Genomic DNA, 22,586 nt, shown 5'->3' on the forward strand with positions numbered 1-22,586 from the left:
TGCTTCGCATCCACCGCTCAGGCCAAATCTGGTACATGGTGTTCAGTGTAGGGAAGCACGCACTCAAAGGGATTTAGGACACGTGTAACAAGAAAAGGAAACAGCGTGATGAGAAGACTGGCACTTATTAAGCATAGAGGATGATCGGCGCGATCTGGGTCATTTAGCCCGGAGCAAACCCAGTGTGGCAGAAAGGTACATTGTCACCGTCTTCAGATATTTCAGAGCTGTGCTTTGACGAGAGTTACATATTGTTCAGTGTGCCCCAAATGGTAAAACTTAGACCACATAGTTGGAAACTGCAGAGAAATGGATTTCAACTCAAGAAATACTCAGGTAACTCAAGAAAAACTCAAGTGAGAGGAACCTTCCAGCCAGTCTAAGGATACAAAGCGATGCTTGGGAGGTGAGTGTTGACTTTGTAGGTGCACTCGGGTCACATTTGCAAAGACCAGACAGCCACGCAGTGGGAGCAGTAGACAGCATCCAAGGAGCAAAGGGATGGAGTCCGTGGAACAAAGCGTGGTTGTTGAGTAGAAGTGCGGATGTACTCACTTACGCACTCACAGTTCAAGCGATGAAAAAAAAGTACATTTCTTTCTGCCTGCAGAATGCTGTATGAGCTGGGGAGAAAAGAAGGTGCTCTGTGTACTGAGGAAGGTGTTGAGCAAGCCAAATTAGAGTCTTTGAAGAAACACACTTCCCTCTTTTCCACAGTTCCACAGCTGTTATAAAGATTTGGTTGTTTGAAGAGTTGAAAAACTACTGCTTAATTAACAACGAGTTCAGTTTCAGGAAGGGGAAGTCACAACTTAGGGGCTATCCGAGACTGTGGGTTTTACTATTTAAGAGTTTGACACTGTCAATTCACACCAGGCAGTATGCACGCTTATGGACTAGAAACATTGTGCTTTGTTAAAAAAATATATATATATATATTTTTTTCTTGCAAGTGATTTGAAAAATGTTATTTTTGATATTTCAGCAAAATGAGCTACTATAACCTAAGTAAAACAGGTTAGCATTCTTACCACAGGGAACCATAACCTAGCAAAGTTTGGAAAGCAGCAAAGAGACTGTCCCTCAAGCCCTCCTCCACACACGCCCCCAAGGTGAGTCCCCCGCCCCAAGCCTCACTCTTTCCTGCCTTCCTGTCCTGATCATGTTCCTCCTCAGTTTTCTCATCTCTGCCTCTTCGTCTACATCCTTGGAAGTCTGTGGACAGGTACTAGCTCTGTCAAGAAGTACACATTTTCCCCTGATAGATGTGATCCCTAAGACCCTTTCAAGTCCTCACTGGGCCCCAAGGCCTCACTGGGCCCTTTCTAATAGTACAGAGTATGTGCATCTTGTCCCGCTGTTGGCTTGCATGCTCACCAACTCTGGGTCTGCCTTCCTTCCCATTCTTGTATCTTCTTCAATTTGGGGCACACTAGCCTGAACATAGTAGTGACTCCATATTTGTTGAATTTCAATGCCTAGAGTGTCTGTCCTGCTAGAAGATAGGCTCTTTAAGGGTAGGAACAAAACTATAAGCAATTTGTGTGTGTTTTATAATCTTGAACACAGCACATCATATATAGTTGACCCTCAAATATTGAATGAATGATGAATAAAAGAATAGAGTGAAAAAAGAAATCACATAATCTCTCCAGGTTTGTTCAACTATGAAATAAAGGAATTGAAGTACGTTGTCTCTACAGTTCCTTCCAGATCTCAAATGTTATGAGGTTAAGATTCTGTATATTCTAGTATTTCTCTTTTGCATCAGGCAACAAAAAAAGAGTGAATTTTTGTATCTCCTGAAATTCAATCTAAGAAACACTTTATAACTCTTTTTATACTTTATGTTAAATTTGATGCCAAGTTAATTTCTTTTTTTTTTTTTTTTTTTTTTTTTTTTTTGCGGTACGTGGGCCTCTCACTGTTGTGGCTTCTCCCGCTGCGGAGCACAGGCTCCGGACGCACAGGCTCAGCGGCCATGGCTCACGGGCCCAGCCGCTCCGCGGCACGTGGGATCCTCCCAGACCGGGGCATGAACCCGCGTCCCCTGCATCGGCAGGTGGACTCTCAATCACTGCGCCACCAGGGAAGCCCCCAAGTTAATTTCTTTACTCTTGTTTATATCAGAAATCCTTAAGCATCAGAGTAAACTAGAATGTTGCAATTGCCTTAGGAAATTAGCCTGAGTATACAGAAGAATAAAGATTTTAAAGAAAATATCCAGCAATGAAAGAACTTTGAAGCTGTTAATTTTTTTTTTTTTTAATAAATATTGGTACCTGTTAGCTCAGGTACAAGGTATTCCCACAAGCTTGCAGGCTGGCAAGGCCTCCTAGGCAAGAGGGCAGGCCCAGAGCCTGGGCGTCTTGGCACAGACACAGAAGAATGAATAAATTATAGTTCTAATACTCAGGGACAATATAGAAATTATGATGCAAAATTCAACATCTGCAAACAAAGGGCATGAAAGCCATAAGGAGCCACCCTTTGCCCCTGGCCAACTGGCCTTAGGGTACAAGCAGGTGGACCAGGCTAGAGTATGGTGCCTGGAAAGCCGTAAGTGGTCGAGGGTGTGCTACAGGCCCTGGGGCGGCCCCTTGCCCTCTCTGGGCCTCCTGCTTCCCCCTCCTACATTGATGGGCTTGGAATAAAAGCTGCAGCCTTTGGGGATGGAGGAGATGGGGCAGAGGACAGGAAGGAGAGGGTTTTTTTAAACTTTTTATTTTGGTTTTTGTTTGTTTTTTAAATTAATTTTATTTATTTATTTTGGCTGTGTTTGGTCTTCGTTGCTTTCTCTAGTTGCGGTGAGCGGGGGCTACTCTTCGTTGAGGTGTGTGGGCTTCTCATTGCTGTGGCTTCTCTTGTTTGGAGCACAGGCTCTAGGCACACGAGCTTTAGTAGTTGAGGCACGTGAGCTCAGTAGTTGTGGCTCATGTGGCACGTGGGCTCTTCCGGACCAGGGCTCGAACCCGTGTCCCCTGCATTGGCAGGAGGATTTTTAACCACTGCACCACCAGAGAAGCTCTATTAATGTTTTAGACTTGTGTCACGTATCCTTAAGGGGCAAAGGTTAGACATAATCTAAAATATCCACTCAGGCAGCTCTACAACATTTCCTTTTCGCAAACACCAAGCAATCAGCGTTAGTTATTCCTCAGAGCAGCGGCAGAATTCCAAATTATTTGTTTTATTAAGAAGGATTCTGATTGTAGAGCCGTGTTCATAGGAACATTATACACAACAGCCAAAAGGTGGAAGCAATCCAAATGTCCATGACTAGGTAAACGAAGTGTGGTATATATTTACATACAATAGATTATTTTAAAAAGGAAGGAAATTCTGATGTGTGCTACAATGTGGATGAACCTTAAAGACGTTATGCTGAGTGAAATAAGTCAGTCACAAGGGACAAATACTGTATAATTCTACTTATATGAGGTACCTAGAGTAGTCAAATTCATAAAGACAGACAGTAGCATAGTGGTTCCAGGGGGTAGGGTAAGGAAGAAAGAAGAGTTAGTATTTTATTGGAGGCAGAGTCTGTTTTGGAAGATGAAAAAGATCCGAAGATGAATGGTGGTGACGGTTGCATAGTAATGTGAATGTACTTAATGCCACTGAAGAGAACTGTACACTTACAAATAGTTACAATGGTGAATTTTATATTATTTATAGTTTACCACAAAAAAAGGAACAACAACTTGGAGCAGGTAAAAGGCCAACTGTATCAACTCACAAGAATGAGGGAAGTATAGAGTATGTTCTTCTCTGGTCCAAATACTCTGACCATTATTATCTAGACCAATGAAGTGACTGGTCTTGAATTTGCTAAGGATGGTCTACGTGGAGGAGAGCAATAAAGAGACAGTTGTGAATGAAACAGGGCAAGCTACAGTGATTTCTGTTGCTTCATGAGGAGGAAGGATGAAGAGATAGGTCCTGTTATGTTCAGCACTTAGGGAATGGGCTGTCTGGTGCCCCCATCTCCCACCCCAGCCATTCGTGTGTTGAAACTTTAACCAGCGATAAAATGGTATTTTGAGATGAGGCCTTTGGGAGGTAATTAGGGCTAGATTAGATCGTGACGATGCGGCCCTCATGATGGGATTCACTAATAAGTCTGTTCTCCCTCCCCTACTCACCCCTACATGCACACGCCAAGGAAAGGCCATGTGAAGAAATAGCCAGAAGATGGCCTTCCATAAGCCAGGAAGAGGGCTCTCACCCAGAACCCAATGGAACAGCACCTTGATTTGGGACGTCTAACCTCCAGAATTGTGAGAGATAAAGTTCTGTTGTTGAGAACAGCCACTCTATGGGGTTTTGTTATGGCGGCTCCAGCTGGCACGCATGCACTAGAGACGTGTATGGTAAGAAGGCTTGATGTAGGGTCCTGACGTTTGCACCCCTGTGCCTGGCGGAAGCAGGATGGACAGTTCCCACTGTCACATCCAGGTCGAGGGGCCAGGGACTGATGGCTGGTGCTGGAACACACCCACTAACAGGGCTTGAATTTGTAAACCTTCATCCTTTGCTGTGATCCTGAGGGATCTGGGCCACTCAGCACCTCATTCAGGGATATTATGAAAGTCTGTGAGGGAAGGAATCACAGGAATACATGTGCATATTGTGTGTGTGTGTGTGTGTTACGCGGGCCTCTCCCTGCTGTGGCCTCTCCCGTTGCGGAGCACAGGCTCCAGATGCGCAGGCTCAGTGGCCACGGCTCACGGGCCCAGCCGCTCTGCGGCACGTGGGATCCTCCCGGACTGGGGCACGAACCCGCGTCCCCTGCATCGGCAGGCGGACCCTCAACCACTGCACCACCAGGGAAGCCCACATGTGCATATTTGTAAAGAGCACAAATAGTATGGGAATATGTTAAAGGAGAAAAGATGAAAAAGAACAGAGCAAAAGGATCAAATGCAGAAGAAAACGTTGGCAGGAGATGTGGGGGGAAAGTGCGAGTAAAACTTGCCAACTGCTTCATGGCCCCCAGCAGCTTTGCATGACATTAAAATTCGATTTTGACTAATTTTCCAACATATTACTTGGCTGCAGAAGTAAGAAACATAAAGAGATAGTCATTTCTGCTCTTGGAAGTCTTCAAAAATAAAAATAGATTTGAAAATGTCAGTGTATCTTTCCAGTTCCACAGACATCGTCTCCAGCCCCTTTTGAGGCTGGTCTTACCCCAGAGCGGTTCTGTCCATTCCAATTAAGCCACATGGTCCATTGAAGACTTGGTCAAGGATATCACAGGCACACGGATGGCTTATCCACAAAGCACCAATTTCCCGCTTTAATTTTTGCCTGTCAGAATCAATATCTCTCTGGGGTCTTGCTTTTCGGGGCCCAGCCAATCAGCTCTACTGTGTTGACACAGCTCAGCTTATGCCAAACGGAGCTGCTGCCTCAGTCCCCATTAAGGGAACAAAGCATGCCATCATCCCAGACATCGCACCCCATTGCTACGGCAAACATCACTGTGACTTGAGACTCATAGACTGTCAGAAAATGAAGGGGGCCTGGAGACCATCTCATCCTAGCCCAGCATTCTGCCGAGACAGAACGGGAGCCATCACACAGTGAGCTCCTGACAGAACCTGGACGCACCCACACCTTCTGATTCTCAGGCCACTTCTATCAATATTTCTACCCTACCTAGTCCTGCCTTCGCATCAGTTTTTAAATGATCTCTCCATCAGATCACATTGCACATTTACCTTTAATTCTAGACTTAATAAAATGTGATTTACCTGTTGCATGCTTCCAAGAACCCAAGACACAGAAAGAAAGAAGAATGGATTAGGGCTCACTGGAGACCACAATTCTGACCGTAAACCAACCTCTTATGAGTGACAGGGCAAAAAAGGGATGTCATTGAAGCAAAGGCAACTGATTATATCAAGGTCATGGTGTAGTGGACATTGTTTTGGCAACACAGCAACTTCTGAACTCAATGCCTGTTTGAGCAATTCCCTTCTGTAGGAACACATACTCTATTAAACCATTCCAGTAAAGAATCCAAAAAAAAAAAAAAAAAAGCCAGGTACACACTTTCCCTGGCTCTTACCTAGCTCAGCCTATGCTCCAGCCTCAGACTTTGCTCAAGGGACAGATAACCCAGAGAGGTGAGGTCTGTGGAGGACAGTTCGGCGGGGGCATGAACATCCCTTCTCCAGGCCACAGTGGTCCTGGAGCCAAGGGTGGCATCTGGTGTTCCACGGTGATAGCACCACACCTGTCAGGAAGCCTAGTAATGTGGTTCCAGAGCCTGGCTGCTTTCTTGCTTAGTGTCCAGGTCTCAGTGTTCTTGGTCCCAGGTAGTACTTTGACTGTGGCTGGCCCAGACAAAGCAGATGAGAATGAAGGACTGGGGTTCTTCTCCAAGAACTTGGCCATAACAATAAGAAACTTGAATATTGTGACTTCAGCATACTGTAACATTAATAATTTTTTCAGAGATATAAAATATAGGCAAACTATAGGTTGTCTTTTCCTTTCAAAAGTATTATTAATGGAAATGTTTGATCACTAATTTGTAGCACAAATCTTCACTTGGATTGTAAATAGTCAGTAAGGATTGATTAAAAGAATGTATTAGAGTGATGTGAAATCTCAAAAAAGGTATGGCCATAATTATTCATCTCCAAAGAAGAATCAAATGATCATTAGCCCCCCAAAAAAGTTTTGGATTAGTCAAAGTGATCTCATTTAATGAAATTGGGTAAAATAAATAATGGATTCCATAGCAATTTTCTTGTGGAATTTGTTATGGGAAGCAAGTGGAAAAGATAGATTCCAGGGCTTCCCTGGTGGCGCAGTGGTTGAGAGTCCGCCTGCCGATGCAGGGGACGCTGGTTCGTGCCCCGGTCCGGGAAGATCCCACATGCCGCGGAGCGGCTGGGCCCGTGAGCCATGGCCGCTGCGCCTGCGCGTCCGGAGCCTGTGCTCCGCAACGGGAGAGGCCACAACAGTGAGAGGCTCGCGTACCGGAAAAAAAAAAAAAAAAAAAAAAGATAGATTCCAGTGGATTCATGCATAAGGAAGTACACTTAAAGAAAATGGGTAATTTTATGCACCAATGGATTCTGAATTCAATACAGTCTCCAAGAAGAGATTTAGACACATTTGCTGCTATTAGCAGATTCAGCAGATGTCAAGAATAAACAGGCTGTTGGATTAAAGGGAATAATAGTAGTTAATGATGATTGTATTAACACCCTCCCACAGAGCAGGGATTGTATCTTGAAGTAGTTTTCAAAGCAAGAACAGGCTGTAATGGAGGCTGACCTCCGTGGGGCTGGAAAAAAAGATCAGGGAAAAGGAAATGCCAATGGCCTTCTTTTTTCATTTAATCATGGACACTAACATGGAAAGTTAATTTTGAAAGCGAAGCGAAAGTTGTGATAATGGGCTTTATACCTTCTCAAACAATTACAAGAATGAAAACTCTAAAAAGGGAAGAATACCAGAGAAATATAAATATTTGAGATATTATTTATACTGAGATTAACTAGAACGTTAATATGATAAGGTAAAACTTCAAACAGTGGAATTTTCCTCAGCTAGCTTCTTTCGGAAATACAAGTAAAATTTAACTTGCAGGATAATATTTACATCAGTTATACTGAGGTTACACATTATAGAATAATTTTCTTTAAACGGTTAATAACTGGTTTTTGAGATATGGAAATCCCTTACTTCTGACTTCAACTTACTGCTCTGTTTCTAAACACAGAACTACTGTGTGGTGTAATAAGATGATTGACAAAAGATGTTCTGTGACCGCCTCCCCAATGGGTGTTCTTTGTACCCTTTTCTTAGGCCCACGTGTCTGCAGTGTGTGCTCACTTACAAAGAGCCATATCTTCTGCACATGCTGCAGCCAGAGGGTTCTTATTTGAAGGATGACTTCACTGGGAAGTAACATCAGTGTGTTGATGAATTTCACTCAACAGTTCCCAGCTACTCTGATGATACCTGTCCGCCATCACAAGTACTTCTTACGCGTCCGCCATTACAAGTACTGCTTATGCGTTGGGGGGGAAAGTTACCACATGCCAGTGATTAGTATGTATTTCTGAACCACTGGAAAAAGTGCAGTCATCTGTAGCAACCATAAATATTGACGGTTAAAAGGATATACCCCACAATCTCCTCCATGTAGCCCTGAGTAACTAAAGTCATGGAACACTGATGGATATGGGTTCAAGCCAAGATATGAGAGAATCCAAAGAGCTGAAGGGTTAACATTCTACCAGAGGCTAACATTCTATCTAAGCACATTAATACTATCACTTTTTGACATGTAAACTCTGTGTCTTTAATGAATATTTTCTTATTAACATCCCATTCCTGCAGGAAGATAGAGCAAAGATGATACGGCAGGAATCTGATAATACTTTTACTTGTGTGATATCCAGGAAACTCATTTGTATCCTAAGCCATTGAAAGTTTTAAAATTTATATTCTAAATAGATCATCCTAGCAATCGAACAATGGGTAAATGAAAGGGGGGGCAATATAAGGGAGATTACAAAGGAAAATATTTCAATAGTCAATGTCAAAGATAAGAAAGGCCTGGACGAGTGCCATGTGTGTAAGGAAGGAGAGAAAGGGAGTTGTTGTTATTTTAATTTAGGAGTTAAATCTGTCACACTCAATGATTCACTGAAGTATGGACTGGGTGAGAAAAATGAAAGAATCAAGAATAATCCTTGGGTGTTTCAGAAACAGTATTGCTTTGGGTTAGTCAGTGAATGGTGGCAAAATAGATATAAAACAAAGGCTATGAAGCAATTAATTAAACTAACTTATGACTACATCGATCTGCATGTTGGCCCTATTTCTTGGTCTTTATCTCTGGGAAAAAGTTAAAGATGAAGTAGGAATAAAATGGGGAGTGACATGGAAAAGGAGTCATTTCCAAGTCTTCAGGAAAAGCGAAGAGAATATTATTTGCACGCCGTGAGCTTCACTATAGAGACCAAGGCATCGTGTGATTTAATTAAGGTGCACTGAGCATAAATCTAAAAACCGATTGTCTAAGATGTCCCACACGACGTTGTGCTGATGTGATCAAATAGTAATATCCTGAGCACATCTTGCCTAGGGATGGTTTAATGGAGTCACACAAAGAGTACGAGACTTTGGTTCAATTTGCTGCAATATTCTGTATATATGTGCAAGTGTGCATGTCTATGCTGAGAGAGAGAGAGAGAGAGAGAGAGAGAGAAGAAACATTGCAACATTTCAGACTAAGCATCTGATTCAGCAACTAAAAGCAAGGACTAAATTTAATCCAGAGCCCAAGGATAGTCCAATGAAAGCAGTGCAATGACCAAGTTGTCTAAGACACCATTTATGGATGTCTGTTTTTTCTGGGTCAAGGCTGACCTCACTTGGTGCAAATCCAGCATTCACAATCTCAACCAAATGAAACAAGATGATAAATTAGGTTGCATTTGTTTATTTTCCTGAAGAATTAGCCCTGGAATTCCCTTAGTCAGTCTAAAATGATGAAGCCATTTATAAAATTTAATTCATATTCATCTTTTCAGAATACATGTGTTGTGCAAAATGTTTCCAAAACTAGATTTTTTTCCCCTTGCCTTACCTAAAAATTTGAAGAGAAAAATTTACAGTAAAATAATTTATGGCAGAAATGTTTTAAAAATGTTGAGGGGCTATTTTGGGGTTATTATATATCCATACTAATCACTCAAATCCTCGTGTCTATAGAGTTTTCTAGCAATGGTTATAGGATCTTTGGTTAGCATGCAAAGATAAATTTATATTTGCTAAATTATTCTTATTAAGGCAAAAGTTATAACACTTATCAGGGTTTCAAACAATGAATTACAAGCTCCTTAGCATGTAAAGAAATGTCTTTACTGGACAATTCTTACGAGGCAAGCACTGAAACAAACAAAATCTCAAGGTTAAAGTTTAATTGGTCAGAAAATTCATGTAACCAGATCATTGGAAACCCAAATTTTGTGGTTAAAAGAGTTTCATGCTTTCTGCTTATTTTAACTTTTAAATCCTCAGTTTTACAAAATGTGAAATAGTAGCTCCTTAGTAAAAGTGTAGGTATCATAAGAAAGACCTATTGTAAAAAGAGCTGTTTTGTAGATTATCTGTCAGTCAGAATTATTAGTAGTTTGCCCTCTTCTTTGTAAATTATATCAGGAAATAATATTTTTCCTGCAAATAACATTTTCAATGAGCATATTATACTTCTATCCATTCTTCAAAATCTGGGTTAAAAGTATTACTTGAGATAGAACTGTTGAAGAAAATGTCACTTTGAAATAATAGTACTTTTTCAAAGCTCAATTTCTGAGTCTCTCTTTGAGGAAGGCAAAAAGATAAATTATTTTTAAATCCTAAACTTACATTTTTTCTACTATATTAAGGTAACAATGATAATATTAGAGACTATGGCGTCTCAAACAGTTATTAAAGACAATATAAAAAGACCATCTTTGGCAAGGCTGAGATTAAAAAGGAAGACCTTCTAACTTGGTAGTTGGAATTATATATATGTATGCATAGAGATAATTAATATATAAATAGCATATAAATTAATATTGTATAATAATTTATGTATATAAATCAATTATACATATGCATCATGCATGTTCAATCCTAATTGCTTTCTGTATCTTACTAAAGCTGCTGTAATGCCTCCTAAGTTGTTGGTTTTGTATTCTGTAAATTACTTCAGTTCACCTCTGTTGAGAACCAATGGTTTAGCTGTTCTGGGCTTTGTGCAACATTCCCAAATGACATATTAATTCTATGACAAAGTAATTAAAAGCTCCTGCTCTGAAGCCGTAATTGCTGAGTTGGAATCTGGCTTTGCCATTAACTAGTTGCACACCTTCAGAGAAGTTACTTAACCTCTCTAAGCCTCAGGTTCCTCATCTGTGACCTGACAATAACAATAGCGCTGATTCCATGGGGTGTTTTGAGCATTACCTCCATGGAAGGTTCTCAGTGTGGTGACTGCCTGGTACATAGTATGCATGCAATCAATATCAGCCATCGTCACTATTATTACTAAGAACTAAAGAGAATGTAACATAGCTTTATTTTTTGTAGTGATCTTCTGTGGGGTATACCATAAAAAAATGATTTGGTAACTCTGGATCTAGAATTCAAAATCCTTAATCCTTAGAGAATAAACCTAGGCTCTGTGAAGTTTAGAGGTAACCAGGGTGAAGCATGTCACATACTGCCAGGTACTCAGTAAGTGGTAGGAGATGCTATTGTTATGGCTATCATCACGAGTTCATAATTTATTTCTTGTCCATTTTGGCTTGACACATAGATGATTGAGGCCCATGGGCAGAAGTTACCCATGGCTGTTTGGGACAGTATTGTGAAGAAGGCTAAGGCTGTGGTTAGTAAAAGTCTTTCTTTAAATTCCTTTTCCCCTCAAAAGGAGTTACCCTTCAGCTACCTGCTTATCTAGACCTCTTCCTTCCCCCTCTGGCAAATATGTTCTTGGAAAAGCATTAGTTAATTAACTTAAATAATTGAGTTTCCTATATTCTTTTCAAGCTACATTTTTACATGTTTTACACAATTCATTAAGCCAAGATAACAATGGAATGGCCTGCGTGAAAGTCTTTCTCAGAGCCTCTCAAATTACACTATAACCTTGAATCTTTCAAAGCTGGCTCTGGTTATACAGGAATCATGTTCAAGGGACTTGCGCAATGCAAGGTATCAAAAGTATTAAAATCTATAAGGCATGCAGAGAACTCTAGGATAATTTCAGTGGCGTATTGTCAAGATCATATTCGATTTCGAAAACTACTGGCCCATATGATTTTGTCTTATTTGCATTGAGAAATACTAGGAGTATTGAGCAAAAATAGTCCATCCTTCTAGAAATTGACTCCCTGGGCAACAGTATGATGTAGTTTTTAAAATTAATTTATTTATTTATTTTTGGCTGCGTTGGGTTGCTGCACGCGGGCTTTCTCTAGTTGCGGCGAGCGGGGGCTACCTTTGTTGCAGTGCACACGCTTCTCATTGCAGTGGCTTCTCTTGTTGCAGGGCTCGGGGTCTAGGTGCATGGGCTTCAGTAGTTGTGGCACGTGGGCTGTAGAGCGCAGGCTCAGTAGTTGTGGCACACGGGCTTAGTTGCTCCTCGGTATGTGGGATCTTCCGCAGACCAGGGATCGAACCCGTGTCCCCTGCAATGGCGGGCGGATTCTTAACCACTGCGTCACCAGGGAGCCCCAGTATGATGTATTTTTTAAAACTCTAGAAGCTGTTGTGTATTCATTAAAAACTACATTGAGACTGGAATTTTATTTACCTGAGAACTGTGGCCTCCTATTGTGACCCCAATTTTATAAATTTAATTAGTAAGCATATAACTCATAACTCATATATTTAATTTTTAAACATGACTTCCGAGGGAAAAAGACCTGCATACATATCCACCACCCTTACAGTATAAGAGTAGCAGGATCTCTGTTTATATACAAGAAGGAATGCTCCCACATTGGGAGACTATATTTTTGTGCTTTAGAAATGGAGACAGAGATTGAGAAGAATGTCTTAAGTTTGTAGACACTGATGAAGTACGCATGTCCACTTATTGCACTACCAGTACAACTGCAGTGGTACTGGACGGACTCCAGAGTGGGACAAAGGAAGAGGCTTCTTTGGTGACAGTAGCCTCATGAGCCTCAGGACTGGGGGGGGGACACTGTCTCTCTGTGAGAAAGTAAAAAGCCTTCCTTGGGTGACTCTCTGCCTGCATGTGACACCAGAGGCAGGTGGGAATAAAAAAGAATATTCTCTGACTCAGTATTTTCTCTGAAATTTTTGATTAAATAGATAACATTACATGCAGCCCAAAGACAGAGGCAACTTGTAAACATCCAGGGTTATGTGAGACAACCTCAAATCTGACTTTGCTGTTGTGGAGTGAACGTGATGTTTCATCGGACCAAGAAGATGAGAGAGTGTAACAAGCAGTTCCCCAGGGAGTTATGGCAAAGCTCTGGGCTTTAAACAGAGGCATAACCACCCGAGGAGCGCAGCGTCTTCTCGGCACGAAGCAATAATGCCAGCCTACCGGATGACCCAGCTGTGTCACTCCAGTAAATCAGCTGTCCCCACTTCACTGGCTTCAAACCCCTGGGGATAAAGGCTAATTTCAAGGAGTTCGTAAAACATATCTAAATTGAGCTTGTTTATAAATCATTGAATACATACACACATATATACACACAAAACATATATAATACATATGCATATGCATAATACTTTTATTGTGTGTAGAAGCTACTTAAATATATGATCAACTTTAGAGTAGTGTTTTTTTTCCTCAATCAAGAGATACTAAAAGTTATATTATTTTCATTACAGAGATCTGCCAAATGTTTTGGCTCAGAAAAATGACTCTCGTGTGAAAATGCTGGAAGCCACAGCAAAACAGCATTCCATTACTAAAACATAACACTCTTCCATTTCTGAAGCATAGTGACATAAACCTTTTAAAATGGTTAACATTTGAGTTTGAATTAGGTTTTAATTGTCCTCTGTCTTTTTGTATGTGTTCATGTGTGCTAAATAATGACCTCATGTGAGCTACCAAGTCGAAGACCACAAGGGCAAGACAAGTAGCATAGTCAGGGCCCTTCAGACAAAAATGAGTGTTCTCTGCTGTCAGAAGAATAAACACAAGCGCTTCTGGGAGAGAGAGAACGACCCTCTGCTTCCTTCCCATATGCTGTCTGAGCCCAGGGTAAGAGTCCAGGCGATTGCAGGACAGGGCTAATCTGGGACACGGCTGACTGTCCTTGCCACTCTCGCATTTACTCAGGTAAAAACAGAGCAAAGTAAATATCAAAGTTATTCTAGGAAGAAACTGGGAGATTTTGATTAAAAACGCTCAGACATCTCAAGGTCAGGAAGGTGTGTAGAAAGGGGAGCGAAACCCTGTTGTCTGCCCTGGAGATGGCTGAGGCTGGACTGTGGACATTATCCTCAAGCAAATGCTTTGGAGGAAATGATCGCTAAAGGGGAGATAGGAGAACATCAGCTTTGTTTACGCCCAGTGTTTCACACGCAGAATATAAAAGCTATCTCATCTATATAGATGCAAGAGATTATTGCTGTTTGCTCTTACAAGCAATGACTTGTTTTATACCTCTCTAGATTTACTATGCTGCTCCATCCAAAAATGGAACAACTTTTGTTATTTATTTATCAATGCTTATTTGAATTAACCTTTTACAGACATTGGGAAGTGAATTATAATGATTTGTTAAGATATCTGAGTCCAAACCAGAACATTTTAAATCATTCTTTAGCAAGACTAGTTTTGGGAAATGGAATAGATATTATTGAAGTTATTTGTAAAGTTGTCATTCATAAAGCATAGCTTAAGGAAATACCTACTGTAGCATGCTATAAAGAAATAACCGTCAATAAATAAATGAATGAAATTTGCCCATTCTTCATATGATTCTACACATATCTTGGATTATATGCAGGACTCTGATACATATGAATATGATAATATTATATCTATATCTGTATGAAAAGGCAAAGATCTTCCTTCTAATGAATGGTTTTTAATTATTACACCCCAAATCCCCACTTGAGAGAAATATTCAGTATTTATGGGGAATTGTTGGGAAGATTCGTTGCCCATCCATTCCTTCAGACACTCACTGGTCACTGTTGGTTGAAGCCAGACCATGGGATAGTGGAGGTTCAGATTAAATTTCCTTGGTAGTCTGTTTCCCAGAGTTGCCTTTTGGTGTTATAGTGTTAATTTTTATGGTGAGAAACTATAAGAAGTATCATCTCAAATCCAGCATGTGTGTATATACATATTTTTGGAAGTTTATAAACTTCATATGTAAAGATATAAACTATATATATAAAAATATGTAAACTATATACAGATGTCCACCAATGTATGACAATACCAATGTATACACACTATCTCATTTAGAGCTCTGTAGTCTAAAATTCCATGTAAGAAACATATTTTATTGAATGAATGAAAGAGTAAAATATTGAGTGGCATGAACCGTAAGATTTTACTTGCTCTGAAACGCTTAGAGTGTGGCTGTATAACACAGCTGGTCTAATACAGGCCTGTCGTATGTCTTAGCACTTAACGGACTTGGGAATAGATTTAACAGCCCTTAGTGGAAATTGGGAGACTAACACCCAATAATACCACACAGTTTAATTTATTGTTGCTGTATCATACATGTTTTTAAATCTGATTGGGCTAATCCTCTTTCATTGTTTTTTTTCTCAATGTATTTTTTTCCTATGATTTTATCTCACCCTTTAAGTTCTATCATGGCTAATATGATCTATTATCTCTATGGACAGTATCCTTAAGTCTGCTTTGCCCAGGGCAGTCTGGTTTATGCCTGTTGTCCCAGCATATTATTTCATTCTCAAAAGTGTCCAGATTCAGATGATAAACTATATATTTCTCAATTCTGTCCATTTCATTCATTCCCACAGCTGTAACCATTGTCTGACTTCCTCCCTCCCAGGTGTCCATCCAGCTCCATTACTTATTCTGTTCCATTCTCCTGCTTCCTTTCTTCCTCTGCTACCATCATTTCTACTTTGCAGTCCTAATGGATGCCCCTTTTCTGCTTTAAATATCCTAAAACATGTATACTGAGTAAATTAACTGATCAGTTCTCATCCGTTTTCCCCCAGATGTGTTACATTTACTTTGTCAAACTTCAAGAAAAATCTCTGTAGAGATTTTGTGCTTAATTGGTCTGGATATTAGTATACTTGGATATTATTCTCAATCATTTAACGATTCTTGTTTTATTCATCGAAGGATTCTTTCCATCCATTTTCCCCAAAACTCAATCAGATTTTATCCAGAACTCAGAAGCCCATACAATGCTAAGTCCATAGTGAGCTACACAATTTGGGAACCTTATTGTAAGGATACATTAAGAATAAAGAGCCTTAATTTTTTTAAAAAATTATTTATTTATTTTTGGACTGCATCGGATCTTAGTTGCGGCCTGTGGGATCTTTGTTGAGGCGTGCGGGATCTTTCGCTGCGGTGCGCAGGCTCCTCTTCTTCAGTTGTGGCGCGCAGGCTCCAGGGAGCGTGGGCTCTGTAGTTTGCGGCACACAGGCTCTAGGTGAGGGGCGCGAGCTCAGTACTTGCGGTGCGCGGGCTTAGTTGCCCCGCGGCATGTGGGATCTTAGTTCGCTGACCAGGGGTCACACCCGCGTCCCCTGCGTTGCAAGGCGGATTCTCTACCACTGCACCACCAGGGAAGTCCCAAGAGACTAATTTTTAACCTTAAATTCTAGAACCAAGGATCGCTCACTGTGGCAAATAGTTGGTGAGCCCTTTATATATTTTATGATAAAGCTAATATAATATAATCCTTTTATTCTTAAAGCTTTCCACCTAAATTCATATTTTCATTCTCATACTGTATCTACTGGGCAGGTATTTTATTCTGAATAAACAGATGAGGAAAATGAAGAGAACTGGTTTTGATCAAACAATAAAAGTGCGTGTAGAACTGTCTGTCTTGATTGCTAGTCCTATTAATTTAATTTCTTTCTGAGGCAAAATAAATTAATAAAGAAGTAAAATTTGATGTAATTAATGATATAAAGTTATCTCCTTAATTCTCAAAAAATCTCTTTGTTGTTTTTATGAAGAACTGATTTTGGTTCTACTTGGAGATTAAGTGTAGCAATTTATGAAAATTAGTAGTCAGTAATGTGGATATAAAAATACTTTGGGGCTTCCCTGGTGGCGCAGTGGTTGGGAGTCCGCCTGCCGATACAGGGGACACGGGTTCGTGCCCCGGTCCGGGAGGATCCCACGTGCCGCGGAGCGGCTGGGCCCGTGAGCCATGGCCGCTGAGCCTGCGCGCCCGGAGCCTGTGCTCCGCAACGGGAAAAAAAAAAAAAAAAACTTTGTATACTTTATCCTTTCTCAACTGGAGTAAGGAAGAAATTTATTTTAGTAGTACAAAGCCTCTAGGTTATTCTAGAATGTTAAACTATAAGTCCTATCCATATGTCTTAACAGTCAGGAAGGACAGTATGTATTGTTATAGAATGTAAATATTCTGCAATGCAGTTTAGTTGATATACTTTATAGGTACCTAAATATGGGTACTTTCCATCTTTAAGAGTTTCTACTTGGTCAAAGTAGGAGAGGATGGAGTGTATCTAAAATGAGAAGCTTAACCTAGGTGGAAAAAAACCATGATTACCACTGAGATCCTGGCAGCTGCTTTTTTGTTTTTAATCCTCCATTTCACTATGTTGATTATAAAGGAAAATAAACTTAGATTTTTTTTTTTCCCCCCCTCTGGAGAATAGAGAGAACAAAACTTGACCCACTGACTAAGCACTTGATAGCATGAATACTTTGAAATGGTAGACAACACATGGAAGCATTAAGCACTAACCTTTCAGTATTGAATGCTAACAAATAAACAGCCAGATACTGCTGACATTAACACCTATTATTGTGTCGCATTAGTTTTATGGATACAATAAACCCTCTTGGATGATGAACATTTTGTAATTCAAAGAATGACTCATGAAAAATATAGTTTTCACTTACTAAAGTGCCGTAGGATTGAATTTAGAAATGTCTTGCTGTGTTGAAATTGATTCAATTTGAATGGCAATCCAGACGCTATAATAAACTTTAAAAATGTACAAGTATGTTTTGCTTCTTTCATCTATTTGGGAAAACAGAAGCAAACAAATATAATAATGTTCCTGGGACCCACTGCACAGTTATATCTTGTTACATAAACGAGCATTATATACAACAGTCATGATTATCACTTCTATTTATGGAACAAATAAACACAAATGAAATAAAGTCAGTTTCTAAAAGATGTTAAATGGCATCCAATAAAGCACTGTAACTGAAGTTCATTGTGACCAAAACTGTTTTGAATGTTTGTATACCTTGATTTAGATTGACCTAATGGGACAACATCTGGATTTCTTTTTTAAGTATCTGATAAAGGCATATCTAAGGATTCACCAAGTGATTCTTTTAAGACACACCTAAACCAATATAGTTAGGATAGAATTCAGTTTAATCTCGGAATCTGTACTCTGCTTTTATCTGATCTCAATAATTGAATTAAAAGCCTTAAGCAGTCACCTGCCACTAATGATTTTTCTCATTTCTTCTTGAGGATTTAATTCGATCAGACTCTAAAGAGCATGATGATTTGTTGGTCATCCCAGCAAGGCAGCAGTTAGAGGGAATGATTTCTTAACAGCAAGAAATGTCTTTCTTTGGGATCTTAAAACTAGAGTTGATTTCATCATTCTGGATTTTAGGATTTATGAACGACTTTTCAAAGACTCATTCACTGCAATGATTTACTTTGAATATATTCCTAGAAAAATATTTTTTTGAGCTTTGAAGGTTAAATTTTTTAGAAAGTTCATGTAGCAAATATAACTTAATCTTTGTAATACCCCACGTGGGAGATAGTTAACTCTAAGTCACACTGAATTTAATTGTAGCAGCCCCTCATAAAACTATACACTTTACGCAAGGTTTTCAACACACACACCTTCAAATATGTACAACTATTTATATACAAACATTAACCAAAAAAAAAAAAAAGAAAGAAAAAGAAAATTTGGAGTACCGAAATAGATACGTCTTAAAGTATTCCCTTTCTAGTCTGAAATTCCATGAGTCTGTAACTGGTTTGTTTTCACTGTGGACAATAACAGGCTTGATCTAGCTTTGCCAAAGTTGCAACATCCAGCTATAAGCAAGGGAAAACACAAAGATTAAAAAAACAAACTGAATGTCCATTTTTTTCTAGGCAACTTAGAAATGAGTATATTTTCTTTCCTTTTAACTTTGGAAAAAGAAGAATCATCTTGTATCATTGCATTTCATTGTTTCACTAAATCTCAGTTGAAAAATTTGCTACAGTATCATTTTGCCATTCCAGTGTAATTTCTATATATAGAATGTCTTCATTATTTCACTCTTTCTTAAAAGTATGCCTTGATAATCTAGTCTACAGAGTTGCCATTCTAATATGTTATCTTAGAGAAGCCACACATAGCCTTGTTTTCTAACAAGTTATATAGGCACACACTGGAATGTTATTCAGCAGCTGGTTCAGAGATTGATGGTTTATAAATGTGCAAATGTCTGAGATTTGGGGATGAAAGGTACTGTTATGTTATTACCATGAATGTACGATTACAGTAAATACTGTGGTAACCCAGGCCTGAAAGAATCTATTAAGTTAACATTATGCATTCTTTGGGTTTTGAGGTTTCTGAAACTCACCCATCATTCAGTGCCAATGGACATTTATAAATACCACGAAGCCTGTCTATCAGACGGCTTTGTTTCACTTCTCTGCCCCTCCCTTTACGTCTTCCTGTCCCGCCATCTTTATCTGACCTCTTAACCAATCACAGCTTGTTTATAATCATTTGAAAATAGAGTTGAAATGTTTATACACAATCAGTTTGGAATTAATAGGAAATGACTTTATAAGGCTGTTTGATGCCTGCTGGTAAAAGAAAGCCAGGCTTGTGTCTAATGGATTTCTTTCCATCTCCTCCAGCAACAAGGCGTGGCAAAAGGATTGTAAATGAAGATGGGGTGTGTAATGAATCACAGCCCTCGAGCCTGGGACGTGGAGGACAGGGAAAACAAAGGGCTTTCGGCTGAAAGGATGTTCTGTAGAACAAGGACCCAGGTATCACTTTTCCATTTTTCACATTATTTTGAAAGGGTTTTTGGCCTTTATACTGCTTTCAACAAAATTTTTATGTAATCAAGTGAACCAAATGAACACTGGCTTTAAAAGAGATCTGAATGGAGCATTTGTTTTCGAAGCGAGTTTTGCTGTGTTCAATTTCATCTCCCATGAGTCTGTCTCTAAGGGCACTCACATACGCTCCATACATGTTTTATCTAACACCTTGCAAAGCATTTTCTTAAAATGTAAGTCTTGGGAACGTTTTGCCTACTGACTAGAAGCCTAAATGATAATCAACTCAAAAGATCATTATGATGGCATGGAAAAATCATTGTTCATTGAAAAAAAAATCATCTATTTAGTGAGACTGTGTAGGAGCAGGAGAGTGAAGTATGCAGTCACACACTGACATTTGACATCTTTTTTTTTTTTTTTTGCTTTGCTTTTTTACATTTCTTCCCTTTCCTTTCCTTCCTCCCTCCCTTTTGCTCCTTCTTTTCTTTTAGAAATATTTATTAAGAATTTCCTATGTGCTAGACTTATACCAGAGAGAAAAAATTAATAGGTCTTGCCTGGAGAGGCTTTAGGGTCTATTGGAGGAGAGACATTAATCAAATAATTGCTCCAGTGAATGTATAATTGCAGAGCAAAATAAATGTTCTGAACGAAAGGGACATAGATCTATAAGAGGGTTCAACAAAGAAACATGAAAACTAACACTGATAACTTGACTGTTTGACATCTGGCCCGCTTGTATGAGGGGCAGCATTTGAGCTGGAATATGAAGAATGTGGAGTGAACTACATGGAAGGAGGTTGGAGTAAGAAGTAGCACATGCAAAGGCCCCACGGTGGGAGGTTTATATGAACTTGTGTACCAAGATAACAGTGAAATGGCGGGTGGTTTAAAATGAGATTGGATAAGGTGTATGAAAAGGTGCTCAATATTACTTGTCATAAAGAAAATGTAGATCAAAACCACAATGAGATATCACCTCATGCCTATTACGATGGCTGTTACAACACAATTAGATAAGTGCTGGTGAGGATGTAGAGAAATTGCAGCACTTGTGTACAGTTGGTGGGAAGAGAGAATGGTGCAGGCACTGTGGGAAACAGTATGGGGGTTCCTCAAAAATTAAAAATTGAACTACCATATGATCCAGCCATCCCACTCCTGCATATAAATCCAAAAGAATTGAAATCAAGATCCCGGAGAGATATCTGCATACCCATGTTATTTGCAGCACTATTCACAATAGGCAAGATATGGGAACAATCTAAATGTTCATTGATATATATGATGAAGGAAAGGGAGTATATATAATGGAATATTCAGTCTTAAAAAAGAAGGAAATCCTACCATTTGCAACAACACGGGTGAACCTCAAGGACACTAGGCCGGGTGAAATGAGCCAGTCACAGAAGGACAAATACTGCCTGATTTCATTTACACCAGTGATCTAAAATAGTCAAATTCGTAGAAGCAGAGAATAGAATGGTGGTTACCAGGGACCTGGGCGGGGGTGGGAGGAGAAACGAGGAATAGTTGCTCAGTAGGTGTAAAGCTTCTCTGGTGCAAGATAAATACGCTCTGAAGACCTGCTGTACGACACAGTGCCTATAGTTAATACCCTACTTGGCACTTTAACATATATTAAGAGGATAGAACTCATGTTAAGTGTTCTTACCACACCAAAACCAAACACAAAAGAACACAAAGAATTTTTAGAGGTGATGGGTATATTTAGTATCTTGATTGGGGTGATGGTGTCACAGATGCAGGCATATGTCCAAACTCATCAAAACATACACATAAAATATGTACAGATTTTTGTTTATCAATTTATACCTCAATAAAGCTAAAAAAAGGAATAAAATGAGGTTGGAAATAAGGAGAGGCTAGATCACATAGGGTCTAATGGGTCAGAAAGCTGCTGAAGGGTTTCAAAACAGAGAACGACAAGACTCTATTTTTTTCATTGTAAAAGGGCCATTAAGTTGCAATATGAATAGTGGACTAGATGGAAACAAGGATGAATGCAGAAAGACTCAGTTGGGAGGTTATTTCAGAGTCCCAGCAGAACGTGGTGGCCTTCTGTTCCAAATCACTGGAACTAAATTAGAAAAATAGGGTCATCGCAATGTTATTTGCCTGTCTCCGTCTAGGAAATGTTTGTATAGGTGTGGCTTCCCCTCTCGGCAGCGACCAGAAGTCATAGCTGGGAGAACAGCTGCAGAGTTATCCGGAACACATCAGTCTCAGTGCCTGTCATGCCCGAGGTCACTTTCGAGTTAAAGCCACCCAGTCACCTGCTCAGAGAAGCACAGTGAGGCAGTTCTTTAATAATTATTATCAGAGTTGATCAAATTAGCCACCTAATTCAAGGAGGCTCTTTTTATAGGCTGATTCTTGAAGTGAATGGAGTTACGTATGTGAATGGAGCATTTGATGCCCAAGATATGTCACTCCCAGTACATCTCCCTTTGATTAGTGGTTTTCAATGGGAGCAATTTTACTTCCCAGGAGGTGTTTTCAATGTCTGGAGACATTCCTGTCTGTCACAACCTAGGAGTTATCCAGTATGTAAAGGACAGGGAAACTACTAAACATCCTACAATATACAGGATGGCGCCACAGCAAAGAATCAAACACAGAACTGATCGAGACTTCTGTATATCATGAATATGGCAGACAAAAACCAGTTCCTAACTCAGTAATGGAAACTACATGAGAAATGTGATGATTAAGGAAAACAGTTGAGACATAATCTAACAGTGTAAGTTATCTGCAGTACCTTGGATATTTATTCAG

General features: G+C 39.7%; 1 protein-coding gene across 1 annotated transcript in view; it reads left to right on the forward strand.

The window, feature by feature from the left end:
• Window positions 1–291: 291 nt before the first annotated feature.
• TLR3 (toll like receptor 3) overlaps window positions 292–22,586 on the forward strand; it is a 122,810-nt gene continuing 100,515 nt past the window's right edge. The window contains exons 1-2 of the mRNA XM_067022635.1: window positions 292–406; window positions 19,635–19,769. Of these exons, the coding sequence (XP_066878736.1) occupies window positions 19,662–19,769 (108 nt within the window). The 5' untranslated portion in view covers window positions 292–406; window positions 19,635–19,661. The remainder of the gene's footprint in view (window positions 407–19,634; window positions 19,770–22,586) is intronic.

The sequence above is a fragment of the Kogia breviceps genome, chromosome 20 (genome assembly GCF_026419965.1).
Source record: "Kogia breviceps isolate mKogBre1 chromosome 20, mKogBre1 haplotype 1, whole genome shotgun sequence".
NCBI lineage: Eukaryota > Metazoa > Chordata > Mammalia > Artiodactyla > Physeteridae > Kogia > Kogia breviceps.